The sequence below is a fragment of the Cucurbita moschata genome, unplaced genomic scaffold, assembly GCF_002738365.1.
Source record: "Cucurbita moschata cultivar Rifu unplaced genomic scaffold, Cmos_1.0 Cmo_Scf00019, whole genome shotgun sequence".
Classification (NCBI taxonomy): Eukaryota; Viridiplantae; Streptophyta; class Magnoliopsida; order Cucurbitales; family Cucurbitaceae; genus Cucurbita; species Cucurbita moschata.
The window spans coordinates 1,447,739-1,470,434 of record NW_019268535.1 but is presented as its reverse complement, the minus strand read 5'-3'; the positions used below and the strand labels follow the sequence as shown (position 1 = coordinate 1,470,434).

Below are 22,696 nucleotides of genomic sequence, written 5' to 3'. Positions count from 1 at the left end.
TTAAAAAGTAAAAAAAAAAAAAAAAAAAAAACCATGCAAATATATTCAAGTAAAATTTTCATAAGCCCCAAAATTTGACTTGAAATTAAATAAAAATTTAATTCAAAATTTAAAATTTAGGAATATATTAAACATAAAATCAAAATTTTAAATGTCATCGTGCATAAATTTTATTAAAATAAAATTAAAAATTTAGAGATATATCATACCTTCCTTTTAAAAAGTTTAGGGACATATTAAATAATTTAATGTATATTTAAACATAAAAATTTTAGGATATATTAGACATTTTTTAAAAGTTGAGGGGTGAAAAAAGAATTAAAGAAAAAGTTTGGAGCAATCAGCAAAAATTGGAAAGGGCCAAAAGACATTGGAATTCAAAGTTTAGGGAGCGATCAGCAAAAATTGGAAAAAGACCAAAACACATTGGAATTCAAAGAGAATCCTCTCAAAGACGAAATTCAGGAAACGGTTCTTTAGGGATTAAAATCCCATGTTTTCGGGTACACGTTATCAAGTTACGAGCTCCGTCCGATCTGATGATCCAGATTTTATCTTCCAATCGTGTGGCTCATATTTCGTTTCCAAATGGATCCCACTTTTCTGTTGGTTTGTTTCATTTATTTAAGTAAATTATAAGTTTTTTTTTTAATTATATATTTTATTATTATTAAATTCATTGGTGAGAAACGCCGTCGTTTCAGTCTCACCTACCGCTCACGCCAAAATCTATATAAATCTGCCAAAACGGAACTGAATATTTTCAGGAAACGAAGAGAAACAGAGAAAAAACCGTCCAAATTAAACGGCTGATTCACTGTCAATGGAGACGGTCATCGGAGCAGGGGGAGTAGACGGCGGCGGAGGAGGAGGAATTTCTCCGTTGAACGACGACATTCTTCGCAACATCTTAGGCAGACTTCCGGCTCGATCCTTCGCATCGGCGGGCTGCGTTTGTAAAACATGGAACTCCGTTTGCAATCGGATCCTCTGCCGCCCTAAATTCTCCTCCGCCGTGTCCCTCAATCCCTCTCTTCACGTTCGCCTTGTTTCTCTTTTATTTCTTTCGTCAATTTACTGATTGGTAATACTCGGCGTTTGATTTTCCGATCAACGGATGTATCAATTGCTCTGGCTGTCGTGTAATTTGGTTGCAGGTTGCGGTAGAGGAGGTCCTTCAGAAAGTTCTGTCGGAGCCGATTCGGCCGCATTTCGCTATTGCCTGTATCGGCGTGGAGTTCAATCTGGAAGCCGTTCATCATCTCGTATTTCTCTCATCCCTAATTTTAATCAAATTGTGTATCCTTTCATGGTCTAATTAATTAGGGTTTCGTTAGATCACTAAGGAATTGGGCTCAAGAACTCCTGTGATAACAAACGCAGCGAGAGGCATAATGGGCTTAGGCGCATTAACCAATGAAGTCAAGGAGGTTTGAGCTTTAACCTAAACATTTATACACATTTCGACGTTTTTGCTAAGTTTCACAAACAAAATCCACAGGTTAAATGGGAATCAGTAGCTGATTATGATCTTGAAACTCAAGAATACAATTCAATCTTCAATCGAAATCGAGGCATTGTCCTGGCTGTCGGGTTTCTGCCCGGATTTAAGATCGATGAAATCTCGCTCCCTCGCTCGAACAAGGTAAATACTATAGAAATGTCGATGAAAATATCAATAAATAGATGTCCAACAAACAAATAGAACCATTTTCAGGTGTTTCAAGGAGCCATGGTTGACAAGTTTATAATGGATATCAAGGACTTCACTGCCTCCGTCTCTGATTCCACATCTCCTTCCTGTATCATATTATTTGGAGTAAGTGCTTGAAATGACTTTTCAAATGCTTAAAAACGATTTTGAAAGGTTAATTCGAATGAATCGAATGAATCTTTGAGATCTTGACTTGTTTTTCAAATGCATTCTATGGATGCTGATTATGTTGCAGGATCATCTTGTGGATATTAAACCCATCCTTGCTAAGCTGGGTAAGTAGATAGCCAATCAATTTGCAGGTTATCCATTACTCAATCCTTTTTGACAATTGTTGGTTCCCCTTCAGATTCTGCTATGGATGAAGAGACAGTGATTGTGGGCGATGCATGTGGCTTTTTCTTGAGCAAAAGCAGACGAACAATCAACAGTATTGAAGGGGTTTCCCTTGATGCTGTAGCTTTAGTACTTGCAAGGGACAAAATCAAGCCTCAAGGTAGCAACCATTTACTTTGATTGTCTTAGGAAAGTTGGCTCGGATGCTGTCCAAGCCGATCATTAGTAGATATCGTTCTCTTTGGACTTTTCCTATTGGGTTTTTAAAATGCATATGCTAGAAAGAGGTTTCCACACCTTTATAAGAAATGAAACCTCCTCAACCGTTGTGGGATCTCACAATCCACCCCCTTCGGGATCCAGCGTTCTCGTAGGCACTAAGCCCACCGCTAACCGATATTGTCCTCTTTCGGCTTTTCTTTTCGAGCTTTCCACACCTCATAAAAAAAAAATGCTTATTTCTCCTCCCCAACCAACATGGAATCCCACAATCCACTTCCTTCAAGGTCTAGCATTCTCGCTTGCACACGGCACAGTGTCCACCTCCGTTGGGGCAACAAGCCCAGATATTGTCATTTTTGGGCTTTCTCTCAAGATTTTTAAAACGCCTATAAAGAGCTTTTCACACCCTCGTTTTCCACGTTTTCCACACCCTTATGAAGAATGCTTTGTTCTCCTCCCCAACCGATATGAGATCTCACAATCCACCCCAGGCCCAGCGTCCTCGTAGGCACACCGCCTAGTGTCCACCCCCCTTCGTCTCGGTGTTCGGCTCTGATACCATTTGTAACCGCTCAAGCCCATGGCTAGCAGATATTGTCCTATTTGGATTTTTTCTTTTTGGCTTACCCTTTCGAGTTTCCTCTCAATATTTTTTAAAACGCCTCTACTAGTGAAAGGTTTCCACACCTTTATAAAGAATGTTTCGTTCTCTTACCCAACCGATGTGAGATCTCACTGACGAATATCAGCTTCATGTTGGCTCCTTAAAGTTCTTTAAAGTCCTTTGTTCTTATAGAACTGTTGCATTGTTGGCAGGTTTAGGCGAAACAAGTTTCCATTTCACATCATCGACTGGAACAATCCCTTTTGGGCCAGAGTTGAGAGCTGCATCCACCAAAGTAAGAGGGTCGAGATTCACGTGGCTCTCTGCATTAATGGAAGGAGATGATGAGATCCTTTATGGGCATAGCATCCTAAAGGCTCTCAAGGAAGAGGTGCCCGGATTTTTGGCTTTATTTTCGTTAACTTTCTGGGTTTTGAGTGTCTCATAAGTTGAAATTGCAGATTGAATACGACGATCTGGAAACTGACCTGTTCATTGGGGTCAGGCAAAACAGAGAACACACCATTGGTTCACAAAACTTGGGTCCTTCAACATCCTTGGCCATGTACAAAGTCTTAGGGTAAGCCCTTTTCATCTCTAAATTGATAGTTTTATAAATAGTTTTCATAGTTCGGCATCCCGCTACTTGGACTCGAACCGAGATCGGTCATGGATAGATCACTCAGGTTTGAGTCCTTAAGTAGTGTCAATTGCCCCATGTAAGCTTAGTTTTTATTTGGTAATTTGGACGATTGAGAGATGTTAATGTTGGTGTATGTAATAATCCAAGTTCAACGCTCAAGGTTTTAAAATGCATCTGCTAGGGAGAGGTTTCTTCACTCTTATAAAGAATGTTTCGTTTCCCTCTCCATGATCTCACAGTGTCGGTATCGGTGTCAGCATGGGTGGTCGAGTGGAGGGAAAGGGAGAGGGGTGGGGCTAGGGTTTGGGGAAAATAGGAGAAAAACTACAAAATCTTGAAGTATTAATACATAGATATACCTTTGAAATACCACAAATTTTGAACAGAGGAGACAAGGAGTATTTTGTAGTGGATGGCGTTGGAATCAGGCCAGGAGATTCCTTCTTATTCTACCATTCAGATTCCCAAACTGCTTCTTCTTCTTCCTACATAGCATTGGAACATCTTGCAACTCTAAAGCCACTGCCCATAACCAGAGCCACTGCAAATTCTAACACTGCCCCCCAGAAGAATCAAGTTTTTGGTGGCCTCATTTTCTCCTGCCATTGTCGAGGACCGGCCTATTTTGGACGTCCAAACGTCAATACATCGCCCTTTACCGAAAACTTCCCAGGAGTTCCGTTTGCCGGGGTGTTTTGTGCCAAGGAAATCGGTCGGGCCTTTACTAGGTCGATTAGGATGGAGGAGAAGGAGGAGAAGGAGGAGGAGGACGACGACAACGACGATGACAACGATGATGACGACGACGACGACAATGATAATAATGATGATTACGACGACGACAACGATGATGACGAGGACGACGATGATGATGAGGATGACGAGGACAAGGATTCTATTCACCGTTGCTTGCATGTTTATAGTACAGTTTATCTAGTGATGTCTCATACAGATGGATTAGTAAATTAGTAGAACAAAAAAATGGTTGTTTGTCTTAGTTTTGGTTTATGTAAATTATGTCTTTAACTGAATAAGTATTTTCATTATGAAAATAATTACAAATTATAATGTTTATATCGTATTGAAATGACATTCAAGTACTTCAATCAATAGTCTTCGAGATGTTTGTGTCTCACATTGCAGGGTAAAACGTTTAACACATCGTTTCAACTCCACTATAAATAGCATTTTTCTTCTCTACGTAGGATTTAGAATCCAAACTTGACATCTGATGGGCCCATTAGTCTTCAGCAGCGTCACAATCTCACTCTTTGTTCTAACCCAGTGAACAAATCATCCGATCTCACTCTTGTTGCAGCGGGACAATAATTGTGTGACACTTGTTCTAACCCAGTGAACAAATCATCCGTGTGAAATTTGGAGTTTTGCAGACAATATCGACGTATACTCGAGCCTCAAGTCACGTTTGAGAAAGATGTTTAAGAGAATGTGAGCGAGGAGATACATTAAAAAAATAATTTTAAAGAAAGTAATGTTATAGGCCTAAAAGCAAATTAGCAACGACTTTGATAGCATATAACCTGACTAGGAAGAATAGACAACTAGTCACATCCCCCGTATTTTTGGGGCATTTTAGCCCTAGCTGGAGTAGACATAATTTTGGTGATCGTTCCATGTGGCCATGGACAACACATCCTAGACAAACATAACATGATCACGTTATCTACTTATCTTACACAACTCGCTCCGATTTTTTAAGCATGTTTATTTTCCTCAATCATATTATTCCTATGAAAAAAAATGCTTTATGGAATATATTACTTTTACCTCATGGATAATTAAGAATATATCTTCTTTTTATTTTTTCTATATGGAATATATTACTTTTATCTTATCTACCACACAAGTTACCTAGATTTTTACGAAACGTGTATCAACCTTATCCGCTTGAATATGCTGAGAACCTATAAATTCCCTCCAAAATTACATTTTTTTTTGTAATATTCTCTAAGATAAGTCGAAGAAATTCTCGATGAATCAGAGTTTAGGGTTTTCGTCCTTTTATTAATAGAACTTGACCTACAAAAAAAATAGCAACAAGAGTATGCTAAAAGGGTTAGGTACTGAGATCCCAACATCGGTTACAGAGAAGAATGAAACATTATTTATAAGAGTATGGAAACGTTCATTTTAAAAAATTTCAGAGGAAGCCCGAAAGGAAAAGTCTAAAGAGAATAATATTCACCAGCGGTGATCTTGAATTGTTACATATATATGTTTATCGTGGAACTCAAACCGTCTTTAATAATTGTTAAAGACGAAATTAAGATTATATTTATATTTAGTTATACAAACATTTCAAGTACAGAGACACCATCAGCATCTGAGACTCTTGTGGTCGTGTCAGCCACATCCTTAAGCTGGTTCAGCTGAAAATACATAAAACATTAAATAAATAATAAATAATAAATAAACGGTAAAATTAATTCTAGAGGTAAATTTTGGAAAATTTTTACTCTCTTCTGCAGACGGCTATGCTCCTCTTGCAGGCCCTTATACTGCAGTAAATTTTAATTTAACCCAACAGTTAAATTTTAACAATAACGGATAAAAATCTTGCAGTAAAAATCGATGATTTTACCTTCTTCTTGAGCTGACTTGTATGTTCTGATATAATTCGTCTCTGTCGAAAATAAAATTTAAAAAATGTTTAATAAAATTTTAAATTATTTAATTTTAGGATTTATTAGCTGCTATTTACCATTTTAGAGCGAACACGTTCGATTCCGACGCTTAGTTGTCTTTCTAACCGTTTTAACTCCTTAATTGTCAACGGTTCGAGATCCTCACCCGAAAAATGCCTGTAATTTATTATTATTATTATTTTTTTAATAAAGAGAAATAGTTAAATATTATAAATTAAATTTAAATGTACCTTAATCTTGCCTCTAAGCTGCTTATTGTTCTGTTCATGTCCTCCATCTCACTCTTCCAAACCTACAATTCAATAATAATGAACTTTTATGAGTTGGGTCGGGTCGGGTTTCTAGGACTTTAAGCTTATACAAGTGTTTATGAGTTGGGTCGGATTGGGTTTCTAGGGCTTTAAGCTCTTGAATTCAACATTTTTCAAACTATACAGGGCGTTTATGAGCTGGGTCGGGTCGGATTAGGGCATTAGATTCAACCCATTTATTCGGGTTATTACTAAATAATAAACCGAACCTACCCCAATCATAAAATATTTGAATTGAGTTGATTCGCAAATAAGGTAAAATGTTAATACCTAAAATATCAATTTATTTATTTTTAAATATTGAATTAAAGTAAAAATAAAAATATGTCATATATAATTGTATAAAAAACCAAAAGACATTCCTGAGCGCTAAACAACGATATAAGACGATAGAGTAGTACGATACGACCTGGAGTTCCCCATGCTTTCCAAATTTGCAACAACATGGTCGACATAAAGAAGAAAATAACCCTTTATTTCATCATCGATCTTCAAACATCCAAGAGACAAAAGAAGGTATATCAGTAGACTCGGTCAAAGTTGAAGCGGTTATAAAGTGGGCTGCCACTAACTCTTGGATGTCTCCGAGAAGACCCTTGATGAAACAGAGGGTTCTTTTTTTTTCCATCTCGATCATTTCTAATGCAAACCTAGACATAATCGTGAATTCCAGGAGTATCTCGTAACCCATAAAAACTTTCATTTATTTGAACGAAATCCAAAGGGCTGTTAGTATCATCGAATTTTTCAAACCACCCTAACCCAAATCAAAATATATAATCAATTAACTAATGAAATACCAGAGCTCGTGAAAGCGGATGGTTGAATTGTGATTGGCCGACGTACTTTCTGTACCTAACTAGGGTTCCGTCTATGCTGTCGCAAAATTAAACCAAACACACACCGAGCGTAAATATATTTCAATTTTGTATCTAATAATAAAACTCGGAAATACAAAGATGAATAAATAAATAAATAAAAGAGAAAAAGAAGTAGGAACTCATGGCTGGAGAACTGGTAGGCCTTGCCGGAGGGGGAAAAGATGACGACGGCGACCTCGGCGTCGCAGAGAACGGCCAGCTCATAAGCTTTCTTCAAAACGCCATTCCGACGTTTCGAGAAGCTCACTTGCCGACTTGTCGGATTTTCAATTCTCTTCACCTCAACTTTGCCTCTTCCCATTCTTTTATTTTATTTATTTATTTTTTTATTACAAAAATAGATAAAACTATGAGGCTCAGAGAATTAAGTTTCCTTCATATATTTATATATATAGCGCATTAAAAAAAAAAAATAATAAAAAAAAAAATACATGGTTTAAATTTGGCGGCGTTTAATAATATATATAATAAGAAAATATAAATAAAATAAATAAAGAAAATTGACCGCGCCATGAAGACAGGAAATTAAATTATTCCAAAATGAGATTGATTGTACGATACGACGCCGTTTCATTTTCTAACCTAATATATATATATATATATATTTTGACTGGTTGGATTAAATTTTTAAATAATTCTAAATAAAATATTTTATCTTTCTTTTGGTAAAAAGATTTCATTAACTAAAATATTATCAAGTTGATAAATGATTAAATTAAAATTGTAATATAAATTATTTGATGGTATATATATATATATATATATTAACGGGTTGGATAATAATTTTTTTAAAATAAATTATTTAAAAGTTTTAAATAATTCTAAATAAAATATTTTATTAAAAATTGTAATATAAATTATTTGATGGGTATTTGATGCAATATCTCTTATAATTACTTTCAAGAAAATAAAAATTAAATTATGGTTATGCAAATTTGTTTAGTATTTTATTTAAATTATAACAAAATTGACGTCAACCTATCAAATTCTCGTATCGAATCATAGTAAAGAAGAAGAATAATTATTATTCTTTATTCTCTAATATTCTTATCATACCGATGAAGATAATAGAATATATACTTGTTCGACCTAATTTTAACTTAGATTTAGAGACGTTTAAAAAGATTCGGTGATTTGAAAAACTCTATCGACCTGATATATTTTGAATTAAATTAAATTAGTTTTTTAAAAAATCTAGTGTCCGATGCTTATATATTAACTCAATTAAAATATTTTATAATTGAGACGAGATAGTAATGTATAATTAATAATTTATTTTTTTAAAAATAAATCCATTATCATTAGTTTACTAAAATTAGTAATATGTATGAGCTTTTAGGAGAGCGAATGAATGAGTGACACGTCATTATCGTATGATGTGATGGCTCAACCCATCATCGAAATTAGACCACAAAATAAAAAATGTAAATTCAATCCCACTAGATCAACTTTTTTTTTTTTTTTTCATTTTTTCTTTAAAAAGAAATCCGAACGTTACGAATTTTGATTGGGCTATGCGGTTCCAATTCAAATATTACAAAAGTATGTGGGCCCTTAATGGTGTCTTTATCTATTCATTTGGAGGCGCCACGTGTCGCAATCCAATACGATGCTGTTGTGTCACTGAGTTCGTCGTGACAATGACTAGTTTAAGTAGGAGAAAATGTCATGATTATATTATGAAGACAGTAAGTTGTGATTCCCACATGCAGACCGATAATGTGGTGACTCTCTGACGCCTATCCGATCACATGAGTGTTATGATGCGACCGAGGAGGACGATATATACTAAGAAGAGTGTGCATTAAAGCTAAGTCGAGGCATAAGTAAGGTTGGAGAGGGTCGAGTAGGGTCCTAAACCATAACCTCAAAAATTCAAGTTTTGATATGTGACTCTGAAGTTAAGTCCGTCAATATAAAAGATGAAAAGACGGACACCCAACTGATGCTTTAGGGATTGTATAACCACTTGCCAAAATCATGTCTACTCCAAAAAAGATGAGAAAATGTCTCAAAATAGACCAGTCTCTATCACCCTGAGACCTTTTAGCCTAAACGAGCTATCTTGTGGCACATATGTTTATCACAACGTGGACGAGTGTTGCGAGACGATCGTCTCGAGCGACTTCCTCTAAAATGGGTTTTTCAAGGACAATGTCAGATGACCCAAGTGCTCCAATATTACGCCCCCAGCCATGTGTCATAGGTAGTATATGCACTCGCTATTCAGTATAGAGTCAGTAAGTGGTTGTGTATGAACACAAGAGGGTTTGTGCCACGATATAACCTGGATGTCTAGGATGCCCTAGCGATATGATTGACACATGAGCTTATTCTTGATAGAGCAAGCTACGATGGTTGAAGCCGTCTTTAAGACTTGGGATGACATCACGATGCATGAGCCATGTTGTTGGGAATCAAGATGATGACGAGATGAGATGCGACGGCAACATTGAGTTGTATAACTTGGCCAAGTGTAGATGCAAGTCGGCTAAAATCGAAAACGATCGAACATACAAGCACAAATAGATTAAACGCACATTTTTAATTGAGACATAACTTTCAATCCCATTTATATTTCTTTTTTAGCAAAATATTGCGCTATGATTAAATAATTTATCATTTTCCACACATTATTAGTCTTTATCTTATCTTTGTTTCGAATAAATTCAAATCCAATAAAAAAAAATGAGTGTAAAGAAGAAAATTATGGGTAATATAGACATATTTGATAGGACATATGCAAAGATTATTAAAATTGTCGAATACCTGTCATGAATTAAAGAAATGGTCCAATAACGGATCGACAAGTGTCCTCTACTTTATGAGAACATAAAATTTGGAGCATTTTTATTATAAGCTCAAATTATGACAACCGAGCTTAGAATAAAAAAATAATATTCACACACAAAAAAAGCATATAATTATTTGAAAATGCCAAAATGGGTTAGCTTAGAACGTACGAAGATCTTATCATTCATTTTATTTTCAAAATAATCAATATCAAATAATACCTTTTTAATTTAATTTATATTATTTAATAAATAAATAAATTATTATTTAATTTAAATAGCTTGAAAGGAGAGATATCTATTTAATCCGTAAAGACAAGCTCCATTCAAGCCAAAATAAGGAACGAAATAGGAAGAAATTATTCCTCGTTCTCGACCCTGCCTCGCTCATGTGTGTGTGTATGTATGTATGTAGGTATGTGTATATATATATATATATAATCGGCCCTAAAGACCTTCTGGGCTATCTTAAGAAAGGTGAAAAACTTCCATTTTGCGACCGCGACGCGATACATCGTTGAGCACTTTCTCACTTCTTTAGTAAGACCAGTGTGAAATTCTACCCTATTCGGTTTCGTGATTCCGAGACAAACTCCTCCACATCTTTCTCATGTCGTTTCTCCTTCTCAAAACCATCTTCAAGTGATGAGACAGAGGAATTCACCACGATGAGAGGGACGACCTCGGAAGAACGAGGAATTCCTCCTTATGGTATCGTATTCATTCTCCCATTCACGCCTTTGTTATATGTTCTAATGGAATTTCCTTTCGTAGGCTAAAAAACGAGTCGATCATTCTTCAGATCTTTGTTGATTGGCCGACTGATATGGGATAACCTATTTGAAAGAAAGAGATTTATGTAACGACTTATGTACGTGTGTGTATATATATATATATATCAAAGATTATATTATATTATTGAAATTTTAAATTTTTAGAAATTATATCTAATGATATAAAATATTTATTGATTTATTAGGATGTTTTAAATTTTCTTAATAAAAATTAGAAATTATTTATTAAAAATTGGATAATGATAGAGTTTTATTTATTATTAAATATGTATGAAATTTATTTATCCAATCTTTTCTTTTTTTAATTTTATTGCGAAAGTAAATAAGAACGCTGTCTAGTTAAAAAGTAGAAAAGAAAATAAAAAAGAAAAATATCGTCGACAGCAGGGTTCGAACCTGCGCGGGCGAAGCCCAACAGATTTCAAGTCTGTCTCCTTAACCACTCGGACATATCGACTTTTTGTTAATCAAACTTTAAATTTAAAAGTAAATTTTATTTTAGTTTTTTAGCTTATCTCAATTACGTGGATAGGCGGCAATGCGATTGAGGAACAGAACGAAACATGAGTTCGCTCCATTTTCGCCCCGCCCTGGTTTCGCCATGGAAGAAGAAGAAGAAGAACAACCAGTTCCTCTCTGCCGTCCTCAATCGAACCTCTCCTCCTTCCATGGCGGCTCTTCCAAATCCAAACCACAAACCAATTTTCATCTCTCATCTCCTTTCTTTCGCCCTCTCCATAACCCTTACTTCGCCATTTCCTTCTCTCGCAATCCCTTCCTTCAACTCCCTCTCCTCTCCCCTTTCTCCCACCACTCCTTTCTCTCAATCCAAGGACTTACCAATCGGACTTGAAAACGGGTACGCTCTCAGTTCTTCTCGTTAATCTCTGCATTTCTTCTGTAATTTCTCTTGATTGTCTCGCTCACAGCATGAACTGTCGCCAATTTCTTTCTGCCCTAATTTTGCATTTGTTTTCTTAACTGAATCATTGATAATTTAGCTAAATGTTGTCTTGACATTGCAGTAAGATTAGGCCCTGTCCTTCAACCAATCCGTCGTGTGTTTCTACAAATCCCAAATCGTCATCGTTTGCTTTCTCTTTAAGCATTCCTGAGAGTTTTACTGGGAATCCGATTCAGGTTTTAGTTCGCTTAAAGCTCTGTATCACTTGCTTGAATGTTGTTTTACGTTAGTGGCTTCTTATAGTGTTGTCTTTCATGATTCTGCTCCACTTCGTTTATTTGCAGAAGCTGCAGGAAGTGATCCTTGAAACGCAGAGGAATGCAAAGATTCAGATGGTGGAAGATACCCCATATGGTAATTGAACTGAAATTATCAATAGTTTATTTGAAATTTACATTACAAATTGATATACCTCCTTATGTTCTAATTGAACTGCTGAGATAGAGATGAGAATGGACTCTGTTTATTAGTGAGCCAACCCATCTGGCTTGTTCTTTTGAATTTCGTAGTGTTTTGACATAGTGACAGAAGTGAATCCTTGTTTTGATCCCGAAACACTTAAGAACGTAGTTAATAAGTCCTTAAACTTTCAAGGTGACATCTCGTAAGTTTCTAAACCGTAAAAAGTGTCTAATGAATGGAACGGTTCACGTTTCAAGTTCGTGTTTAAACTTTAAAAGTCTCGAAAATCATGTACATTTGGCACAAAAGCGAAAGTTTGTTTGTTACCTTTTAAATACAAAATCACTTTTAGTTCATAAGTGTGAGATCCCACGTCGGTTGGAGAGGGGAATGAAGCATTCCTTATTATAAGACTGTGGACCTCTTCCTAGTAGACACATTTTATAATTGTGAGGTTGACGGCAATATGTAACGGGTCATAGCGGATAATATCTGCTAGCAGTGGGCTTGAGTTGTTACAAATGGTATCAGAGCCAAACACTGGGAGGTGTGCTAACAAGGACACTGGTCCCAAGGGTGGTGGATTCTGAGACCCCACATTGGTTGGAGAGGAGAACGAAACATTCCTTATAAGGGTGTGGAAACCTCTCTCTAGCAGACGTGTTTTAAAACTGTGAGGCTGATGCCGACACGTAACGGGTCAAAGCGGATAATATCTGTTAGCGGTGGCCTTGAGCTATTACAATAAGCCTATTAAATGTTTTTGTAGTTCAAGAACTCATTAGAAGGCATAAATTTCATACAATTTAGCTTGAATCCCATGGGATGTCACTTCCTCTCGTGTAGATCTCATGTTAATATCTCGAGCGTAACGCATAAGATAGAGATCCTTATACAAGAACATGCAGGTCAGTACATGGAAGCTGAGGTTGATGGGAACTTTGGGCGGGACGTGATTGAGTTTTTGGTGAGAGGAGATGTGGCTGCTTACAGGATAATGGCAGCAAAAGTGACTTATGTGTATCCTTTCACAACTGCTTTAGGGGACTCCAAAGGACAGGAAGAACGCATGAAGAAGATCATAGAGGAGTTGGATTGGTATTCTCCAACCTTTGAATCTATGGTTGACTAATCCAAATCCTGTTTGTTTCTTCTATATTCTTTGTTTTCTTCCCATTCCTTTGTAGTCACTACACTTGAGGAGCTCATATGTATGATGAGCTCGAGTTTAGCTCGGTTCAATTGGTTAAGACATCTTCCAAAAGTTGTATTACTATTTTTGACATTTGATTCATGTTTCAAAACTACCCTTGAAGTGAAAATACACGTCGGAATGTCAGGTTTTTCAAATTGAATTCAGATGAGCATTCTAGTCACTATCTGTGTCCGCTTTTGCTTGTTAGGTAACGTCATCGACCTCATAGTTTTAAAGCGCATCTACTAGAGAGATTTTCACATGCTTATAAGAAATTCTTCATTTCCCTCTACAATCGACCTCGTTCCCCTCTCCAACCAATGTGAGATTTTACAACGCATCCCATTAGAGCCAGTGTCTTCGCTGGCACATCGTCTGATGTCCGACTCTAATATCATTTGTAAAAACTCAGCCCAAGTCCACTGCTAGTAAATATTGTTCGTTTTGGTCCATTACGTATCGTTGTCAGGCTCACAATTTTAAAACATGTATATTAGGTTAAGGTTTCCACACCCTTATAAAAAATAAGAGAGTAAAAGTATACGAGTGGTTAAAAAAATCATTAGGTTAAAAATATTTATGGTAGTTAACTTTTTACAAAAATAAAAATTTAATTTCTATGGTACAAATTTCCATAAAAAAATTAAATGTACAATTTTTATTATTTAATGGTTTTGACTTTATAACTTATATACCTAATAAACTTCTAATTATAGAAATTTCATTAAATTTGAATAATAATTTTCACATTAAGAAGTAAATCAGTATAAATTTTAAGTCAAAACATTAATTCCATGACCGTTGACCATAATTGATTTTTATTTTATATATATATAATTTTTTTGTATCATTATTTACCGTACTTTGGCCCCAAAGAAACCCACCGTAGCCGATGATTCAAGGGTATTTCCGGGAATTCAAATATTGCGACAGTCCATCAATTTTGACCCAATGAATCCCTAATCTTGCAGCGCGCGCCTCAAAGTATTTAATCCTCCACGCGGCCATAACCCCATCAAACGCGAAACCAAATTTCGGTGAACATTTCGATTGTTGTTCTGTTGACGTTCCCTTCGCAACGAGGAGTAATGGATGCCGTAGATTCTGTCGTTGATCCTCTCAGAGAGTTCGCCAAGGACAGCGTTCGTCTCGTTAAGAGATGTCATAAACCCGATCGGAAAGGTATGTTTCTTTCTTTGATATTGTATTGCATGGATCTGAATTAATCGAGGTCATAGATTTTGTTTTTTTGTTTCAATTTTACTTATTCAACGTTGTGGTGGTGTAGAATTCACTAAGGTTGCCGTCCGTACCGCCATCGGTTTCGTTGTGATGGGTTTCGTAGGCTTCTTTGTGAAGCTAATCTTTATTCCGATCAACAACATCATCGTCGGATCTGGTTAGATTAGGTATGCATCCAATTTAATAGATCTATGTTTTTCCGTTTTCGATCTCGCTTGTATTTGTTCTGCATTCTGCTCGTACTATAGATGTTTTTTGCTATTATGGGACGGATCGGCGAAATAAGGTTGCTTCGTGAAATTTTTGGTTGTTGAGCATTACGATGAGATTATTCCTTCTTAAATTTTTGTTCGATCCACGCGCATGCAATGTTTATGAAATATCTTCGTGCCTGACGGATCCAAACGATTGAAGATCGTACGACTGACATTGATGCCTTTTATATCATATTGCTCCTAATGTTCAAGACGTTTTAGCTCTGGATTTACGTTTGTTTCCCCTTCTTAGATTACTTTTGTTGCCATTGAGAATCGCTAGGAAACTTTATAGAAGCAGCATTCTGTTAGCTAACTCCTACGCTTCTATCCGTGTTGGAATGAATCTTTCTTAGTACCGTTCTTCAGATGATGTGGTTTCAATGTTTTAAATCTAGTTTGTAGTTCCCCTATCTTCTTTGTATATTAAACTATTGATTTTGTAATTTTCTGAATTTCCTTGGTAGTTTGGTTCTTCTTACCTTCAACTTCTTTGAAACTTTATGAACATCATAAATTATGTACTGGATAGCGGTGACGTATCTATGTTTTGAACTGGTTGTGGATGTTAGCATTTCTTCTACTCGCTCATCTCACTGCGTGCATGCACATTCATTCTTGCGCATTTGAAAAACATTTGTTGATTAGAGCTGACAGCAGGCAAGCCAACATGGAAGGAGGGCAATTGCCTCTTTTAGTTTGTGTTAAAAGATAATATGTAAAGAACGTTGGGATGTAAAAATTTGCCCCTCTTAAGTAAGTTTCTAGCTCCGCCCATGAGAGCTGTACCATTTTCTTCCACCTTCATTTCCTCTCTCATTCACCCCTTTATTCTTCTTTTCATTTTTTACTCGTTCTTCATCTTCCACTGAAAGAATGAACAAGGTTTTTACTGTTCCTAGATACCTTCTGTAGCAACATGTCACTACAGAAAACATGTCGCTAGAATCTAGCCATTCTATTGGTGTAGATAGTTTTTGAATGTTGGATCGAAATGGGGTGGAGATATAAAGTGGTGGAGGCTATAAGTGTAAGATATTGAAGCAGGGAGTATATGTTAAAGCAGTGTTTAGTTTGCTAACAAACACCAAAACCGAAAGGTTGGAAGTGAGAAACTCCGGAAGTAGTGTGCAGGAATTGGAAGCCTGTGTTTGGAATTTACAAAACTGAAAGATTTAGTGGTAGTTATGTGAGAAAGATCAATATTAGTATACTATGCATTAAAATAAACAACCTTGGATTGATCTAGTTGTCTATAAGAGTCATGTATCTAAGTCGACTTCGAGAGGAAAGATTTTAAGTGATGGTCATCACCTATCTAGAATTGAATATCCTACGAGTTACCTTGGTAACTAAATGTAGTGGGCTTAGACCGGAACAAGGAATAGTCAAGGTGTGCCCAAGCTTGCTGACCCAGAGACCTGCTCCTATAGACTCTTGCTTGCTCAAATGCTCCCTTCGAGTAAATAGTTTCCTTAAAAAAGATCGAGTTAGCGAGTGTTCGTTCTGGAAATTAAGAACCTCTCTTTTTACTTTCCTTAAAGCACTTCTTTCTAGTCCGTAGTGATAATTATAAAGGTGTAGCTTGCATGTTTACTGCATTATTTTGGGACCTTCAATTCCTCTTAATTTGTTCAAGTTGTGATTGTTGATTGATGTTCCTCACATTAGATCTGCTTGTCTTCCCTCCTTCAGCATCATTCATGAAAATTTGTTTTGGTGTTCTTATATGCCTTCAAGGATAGAAATGTGTGTTTTTGTTTAATACTACAACAACCCCATCATTTCCTTTTCCCTTTCAGCCCCTGCACCCGATTCAAGTAGTCAATTCGTGTTGAACGTTATCAAAAGCTTATGTCGTCGGTTAATTTAGGCCCTAATTTTGTCTTGCCAATGGATTTTCAGGTCATGATGAAGTACGTAGGGTGATGGTAGCTGGCGGTCACGTTTAGTACAATCTGTGTTCACTGAGGAATACTTAGCATTTAGCTCTCCTTTCGAACTTCAAATCTGCGTGCGTAAATTCGAGTGAACCTTAGGATTTGTGGAAACTTTTCTTTTCATATTAAAGAGCTTTATTTATATCTCAATGTTATAACATGTTCTTTTTCTCTAGTTCGGTATAAAATTTCTAGACAGTACTTTGCCATTGGCAGAAATCTTCCAACAATGTAATGGTGGTGTGGATAAAAAATTTATGCATATCGTTATGCAGAAAAGTATTGTTCTTTACAATATCATCATTGTGGTTCAGGACGAACATTATCATTGTGGTTCAGAATTCTCGTCCTGATTACAAGCTTGATATTCATCACAATCCAAATTCAAACATTCCTTTTTGCACTGCCATCCTATTGAAATACAAGAATCATTTCTCAACTATCGACGTGTATAAAGTTGAAAGTCATCTCGATCGTCATCCAAACAACTTCTCCAATCATATAGGGGAGGGCCCATTGTCTATCTTGATGGAGGGGTTGATCCATTAGAAATTAATATACTTGAGAAGTTGCTCTTTTGAGTTGTGAGATCCCATATCGGTTCGGTTGGAGTTTCTTTTGAGTTATAAGATCCCACATCGGAGAGGAGAACGAAGTATTAATTATAAGGTGTATGGAAACCTCTCCCTACTATGTTTTCAAACCTTGAGGGGAAGTCCTAAAAGGAAAGTCCAAAAAAGACAATATCTGATAGTGACGAGTTTGACTGTTACAAATGGTATCAGAGCCAGACATTAGACAGTGTGCCAGCAAGGACGAATGAGATCCCACATCGGTTGGAGAGTGGAGTGTGCTGAACGAATGAGATCTCACATCAGTCGAAGAGTGAAATGAAACACTCCTTACAAGGGTGTGTGGAAACCTCCCCCTAATAGATGCGTTTTAATACCATGGACTAACGGCAATATGATAACTAGCTCGATTTAGCTTTACTAGCCCTTTCAACTTTGATTGTGGCCATCGAAAGAATCCGTTCCGAATCCATTCAAACTTATGTAGTATATATATTAAGGAAATTTCAATCCATAACAGTTCCAAGAGATGATGCTACACAGCATAAAATGGATATTACAATGAAGCCGAAACACATGACAAACAAACTACTCATCATTCAGCTGCTTGGGACGCTGCCATTGTAGTATCAAACGATGTCTTCCTAATCAAAAGACAAATGATCCTAGAAGGATTTGCATGTGTATTATCAAGACTGCACAACACAAAGTCAGGCCTATGTAGAAGAGGATTCAAACGTTCCCCACCAACAACAAAAGCAGTCGCGTCGAGAAGGACGTGCCACGAGTTCCGATGAGCCTCCGACACCCAATGCAACGAGTATCGAGTCCCGTTTACATCAGCTGGATAAGAAAACAACCCTTTTGGACTATGCTTACACTTCCTTCTAAAGTACTGACTAAGTTGAGATCCTTTAATCCTCAAATCCAACCAACTCTCCGGTGCTTCTATCACTTTAGACTCCTTGAAACTTGCAAACTCTTTAATACAATCTCCTTCATCTCTTATCACTGTCATGTAGTAATTCCCTCTGAAAAAAGGGTAAGCTTCTCCTACAAGCATCATGGCTAGCCTATAGCTTGGTATGAACAGAACAAGATACTCTTCATCAGGCAGTCCACAATGCTTCAAAACTTTGTTTTGAGCTTGAATTTCAGGAATTGATATGAAACTCCCTGGAAATGAACATTTCATGGTGAGAATATCTAGCAATCTTGATGGCTCCAATGGGGTTCCTTCCAGATTCGGAAGGTTGCTTCCGAACGACGGTGTCGAAGGCTCTCTCGGGATGTTTCTCGGCGACTTTCGCCAATCATCCGACGTGGTTTGATCGGTTGATTCCTCGTTGATGCAAAGGCAAGAAAGATCTATCTTTTCTCCATCTAGTTGTGCATATTGTGGATACTTGGCTAATACATATTGTTCTACATATTGCCTTTCTGCTGGTGTTATAGGACCTGACCATCTTAGATCAAGGCCAGTGATGGTGGAAATCGCCTCTGCTATGATATGAGGAGGTATCATTGTAAGAGCTTTCTGTATCAAACACAAAATTCAGCCAAATTAAAGCAAGAAACATGAGAATTGTTCTTAAGAGTTCATCATGATGATTCACCTTGACTCCCATACTACTTGGCCTGAAAACATCTGTAGATGCCTTGATGTCTGTGACATTGGTTGAATCTTGAGTTTGACCTTCCATCAAGGCCTAATTCATTGTAAACAAGAAAACCCATCAGCCATTTGAGTCAAAAGAGAGAGAAAAAGAGAGGAGAGAGAGAGAGGATGAACCCAGAAATCCATACCTGAGATCCAATAAGCAAACGAAATTCTTCTCCAATGTTCTTGTTCAATCTTCAAATTTGTTTCGTACGAGGTTTATGATCATCTGTTTAGAAGAACACTCTCATAAAGGCTATTGCTTGCAGCAGAGGAGCAGAGGAGCAGACCATGAATGAAATGATGGCAGATTTGATAGCAGAGATGATGGAGGAAGAGGGAGAAATGGGTAGCAATTAAGAAGTCAAACTGAGAAAGACTTGTTGTTCATGTATAATTGGCTTGTAAATAAACTAATAAAGGCCACTAGGGAGAACATAAACAATATATATTTGTTGGAGTTGAGAAGACTTGGCCAAAACGAATGATCATTGGTTAAATTCGGTGAGATCCCACATCGGTTGGAGAGGAGAACGAAATATTCTATATAAGGATGTGGAAACCTCTTCCTGACATACGAGGGGAACCCCAAGAGGTTGTCCATAGAGGGTAATATCTGCTAGCAGTGGACTTGAGTTGTTACAAATGGTATCAGAGCCAAACATCAGGCGATATGCCAGCGAAGAGGCTGAGCCTCAAAAGGGGTGGACACGAGGCGGTGTGCCAGCAAGGATACTGAACCCTAAAGGGGAGTGGGTTGGGAGGTCCCACATCGGTTGGGGAGGAGAACAAAGTATACTTTATAAGGATGTGGAAACCTCTTCTTGGCATACGCGTTTAAAAAATCGAAGGGAACCCCAAAAGATTGTCCATAAAGGACAATATCTGCTAGAGGTGGGCTTGAGCTGTTACAAATGGTATCAGAACCAAGCACTGCGCTATATGCCAGCAAGGAGGCTAAGCCTCAAAGGGGGGTGGATACGAGGCAGCGTGCGAGTAAAGATGCTGGGCCCTGAAGGGGGGTGGGTTGGGAGGTCCCACGTCGATTAGAGAAGGGAATGAATGCTAGCGATGACGTTGAGCCCCAAAACGGGGTGGATTGTGAGATCCCATATTGGTTGAAAAAAAGAACGAAACATTTTTTATAAGGGTGTGAAAACCTCTCCCTAGCCGACACGTTTAAAAAACATTGAGAGGAAGTCTGAAAGGAAAAGCTCAAAGAAAACAATATCGATTAGCAATGAGCAACCATCCTATGACGTGCGGAAGAAGCATTGACGTTGGGTTTTGTATGAATGTGAAGGGAAAGAATATGCCATTTATGAAATGCTCAAGCAAACATATTACAAACAGACAATCGTCATATGATAATATTAAAATCTGTCTTAAAAGCTTTTACAACACCAATTTGACACTAAATAATAGACATTATTTCATTGAAGACTTGGTCCTCGACAAAGACCTGCATTTCCATTTCAAAAGAAAAAGCTCACTTTTAATGTTAGTGATGTTCTATTTTAATCGTTTTTGTCCCTTTCGAGTCACCTTTCAACCACCTCTTTGTTGTTAAATCTTTTTGTGAGATCCCACGTCGGTTGGAGAAGGGAACGAATTATTCTTTATACGAATGTGGAAACCTCTCCCTAACATACGTCTTTTAAAATCATGAGGCTGAGAGTGATACGTAACGAGCTAAAGCGGACGATATCTGCTAGTGGTAGACTTGGGCTGTTACAATTGGTATCAAAGCTAGGTATTGAGTAGTGTGCCAGCGAGGATGCTGGCCCCCAAGGGGGGTGGATTGTGAGATCACATATTGGTTGGTGGGGGGAACGAAGCATTTCTTATATGAGTGTGGAAACCTCTCCCTATTAGACGTATTTAAAACGGTGAGGCTGATAGCGATACGTAATGAGTTAAAGTGGACAATATCTGCTAGGTTAGGCTTGGGTGAGCCAAGCAATGGACAGTGTGTCATCGAGGTCTGAACTCCCAAGGAGGATGGATTGTGAAATCTCACGCCAGTTAAAGAGGGGAGGAAGCATTCCTTATAAGAGTGTGGAAACCTCTCCCTAATAGACATGTTTTAAAACCGTGAGACTAACGGTGATACATAACGGGCTAAAGCAGACAATATCTACAAGCAGTAGGCTTGGGCAAGCCAAGTATCGGGTAATGTGCCAGCGAGGACGTTGAACCCCCATGGGGAATGGATAGTGAGATCACACGTTGATTGGAGAGGGGACGAACTCTTTCTTGTAAGGGTGTGGAAACCTCTCCCTAGTAGACGCGTTTTGAAACTATGAGGCTGACAGCGATACATAACGGGCTAAAGTGTACAATACCTGCTAGTGATGGACTTGAGCTATTACACTTTTAGTTTGGTACTTTCAACGAACCTCCCCCCCCCCTTGAACTAGAATGTGAGGCCTCCCTACCTAACCTGAAAGTGTTTAACACATACATATGCAAATACATTCATCAGTTCATAAATTCAGTGTAATGAGCTATTCATTGACTATTTTAGATAGAAATGTGTATCAGAATTCAGTAAACGGATATCAATCACCTACCACCCATCCAATCGACATGAGACACTCAATTCACCTCTCTTCAGGGTCTAGCGACTTTGCTGATACACTGTCTGGTGTCCACCCCTCTTTGGGGCTCAACCTCCTCGATGACACATTGCTCGGTGTCTAGCTCTGATACTATTTGTAACAGCCCAAGCCTACTGTTGGGCATCCTCGCTCCTCGTTGATACTCGTTTCCTTTCTCCAATCGATGTGGAACCCTCAAATCTCCACCCCCTTTCAAGGTCCAGCGTTCTTGTTGGCACATCGCCTCGTGTGCACCCTTTTCGAAGCTCAGCCTCCTCGCTGGCACATCGCCCGATGTCTGACTCTAATACCATTTGTAATAGCCCAAGCCCATCGGTAGCAAATAGTGTCCACGTTGGCCTGTTACGCATCACCGTTAGCCTCACAGTTTTAAAACCTGTCTACTAGGGAGAGGTTCCACACCCTTATAAGGAATGCTTCGTTTCTTCTCCAACCGATGTGGGATCTCACAATCCACTCCCCCCTTCCCACCTGGGCCAAGCGCTCTCGATCGCATACCGCCCAATGTTTGGCTTTGATACCATTCCATAATATAATATTTGCTAGTGGTTGACTTGGGTTGATATCCCACGACTCACTACATGTTAGAAACCATGTTCGGAATCACAGACCTCCTCAATGATATGATATTATCCACTTTGAACATAAAGTCTCTTCCCCAAAATGCCTCCCGATGAATTCCTTACTTATTAAGTCGATGTGAGACTCCTCTCCTAACAATCTTCAACACCACAGCATAGAAATAACATGCCACCCCGGATCCAGAATAGGAGAATTCTGTCTGAAAAAGAAAATGTGTGGAGAGTGGGATTTGAACCCACGCCCTTTCGGACCAGAACCTTAATCTGGCGCCTTAGACCAACTCGGCCATCTCCACTTTTGA

General features: G+C 37.8%; 5 protein-coding genes and 2 non-coding genes across 8 annotated transcripts; 3 read left to right on the top strand and 4 right to left on the bottom strand.

Annotated features, from left to right (window-relative positions):
• Positions 1 to 766: 766 nt before the first annotated feature.
• Positions 767 to 4,505, top strand: LOC111457244 (F-box/LRR-repeat protein At5g63520-like). Its single transcript, XM_023099443.1, has 10 exons — positions 767 to 1,039; positions 1,158 to 1,265; positions 1,338 to 1,430; positions 1,502 to 1,645; positions 1,718 to 1,819; positions 1,950 to 1,989; positions 2,064 to 2,210; positions 3,089 to 3,267; positions 3,338 to 3,456; positions 3,906 to 4,505. Exons 1-10 carry the CDS (start codon positions 824 to 826, stop codon positions 4,486 to 4,488), a joined length of 1,731 nt encoding a protein of 576 aa, XP_022955211.1. The 5' UTR covers positions 767 to 823; the 3' UTR covers positions 4,489 to 4,505.
• A 1,194-nt stretch (positions 4,506 to 5,699) lies between these two features.
• Positions 5,700 to 7,724, bottom strand: LOC111457252 (truncated transcription factor CAULIFLOWER D-like). The gene is made up of 7 exons (XM_023099457.1): positions 7,497 to 7,724; positions 7,297 to 7,372; positions 6,416 to 6,477; positions 6,242 to 6,341; positions 6,122 to 6,163; positions 5,997 to 6,038; positions 5,700 to 5,909 (listed from the first exon to the last, which is right to left on the bottom strand). Exons 1-7 carry the CDS (start codon positions 7,676 to 7,678, stop codon positions 5,826 to 5,828), a joined length of 588 nt encoding a protein of 195 aa, XP_022955225.1. The 5' UTR covers positions 7,679 to 7,724; the 3' UTR covers positions 5,700 to 5,825.
• A 3,614-nt stretch (positions 7,725 to 11,338) lies between these two features.
• On the bottom strand, positions 11,339 to 11,420 carry TRNAS-UGA. The gene has a single exon. It is a non-coding gene; the product is annotated as a tRNA-Ser (tRNA).
• Positions 11,421 to 11,495: 75 nt separating this feature from the next.
• LOC111457250 (thylakoid lumenal 17.9 kDa protein, chloroplastic) lies at positions 11,496 to 13,675 on the top strand. 2 transcript variants are annotated; one of them, XM_023099453.1, is made up of 4 exons: positions 11,496 to 11,822; positions 11,989 to 12,103; positions 12,212 to 12,281; positions 13,238 to 13,675. In XM_023099453.1, exons 1-4 carry the CDS (start codon positions 11,527 to 11,529, stop codon positions 13,459 to 13,461), a joined length of 705 nt encoding a protein of 234 aa, XP_022955221.1. In that variant the 5' UTR covers positions 11,496 to 11,526; the 3' UTR covers positions 13,462 to 13,675. The 2 variants fall into 2 exon arrangements, with proteins under 2 accessions (XP_022955221.1, XP_022955220.1); XM_023099452.1 differs by having other exon boundaries at positions 13,214 to 13,651.
• Positions 13,676 to 14,494: 819 nt separating this feature from the next.
• On the top strand, positions 14,495 to 17,168 carry LOC111457253 (protein transport protein Sec61 subunit gamma). Its single transcript, XM_023099458.1, has 3 exons — positions 14,495 to 14,706; positions 14,813 to 14,933; positions 16,926 to 17,168. Exons 1-2 carry the CDS (start codon positions 14,613 to 14,615, stop codon positions 14,926 to 14,928), a joined length of 210 nt encoding a protein of 69 aa, XP_022955226.1. The 5' UTR covers positions 14,495 to 14,612; the 3' UTR covers positions 14,929 to 14,933; positions 16,926 to 17,168.
• An 837-nt stretch (positions 17,169 to 18,005) lies between these two features.
• LOC111457248 lies at positions 18,006 to 19,580 on the bottom strand. The gene is made up of 3 exons (XM_023099448.1): positions 19,339 to 19,580; positions 19,149 to 19,241; positions 18,006 to 19,069 (listed from the first exon to the last, which is right to left on the bottom strand). Exons 2-3 carry the CDS (start codon positions 19,233 to 19,235, stop codon positions 18,128 to 18,130), a joined length of 1,029 nt encoding a protein of 342 aa, XP_022955216.1. The 5' UTR covers positions 19,236 to 19,241; positions 19,339 to 19,580; the 3' UTR covers positions 18,006 to 18,127.
• A 3,029-nt stretch (positions 19,581 to 22,609) lies between these two features.
• Positions 22,610 to 22,690, bottom strand: TRNAL-AAG. Its single transcript has one exon. It is a non-coding gene; the product is annotated as a tRNA-Leu (tRNA).
• Positions 22,691 to 22,696: the final 6 nt, after the last annotated feature.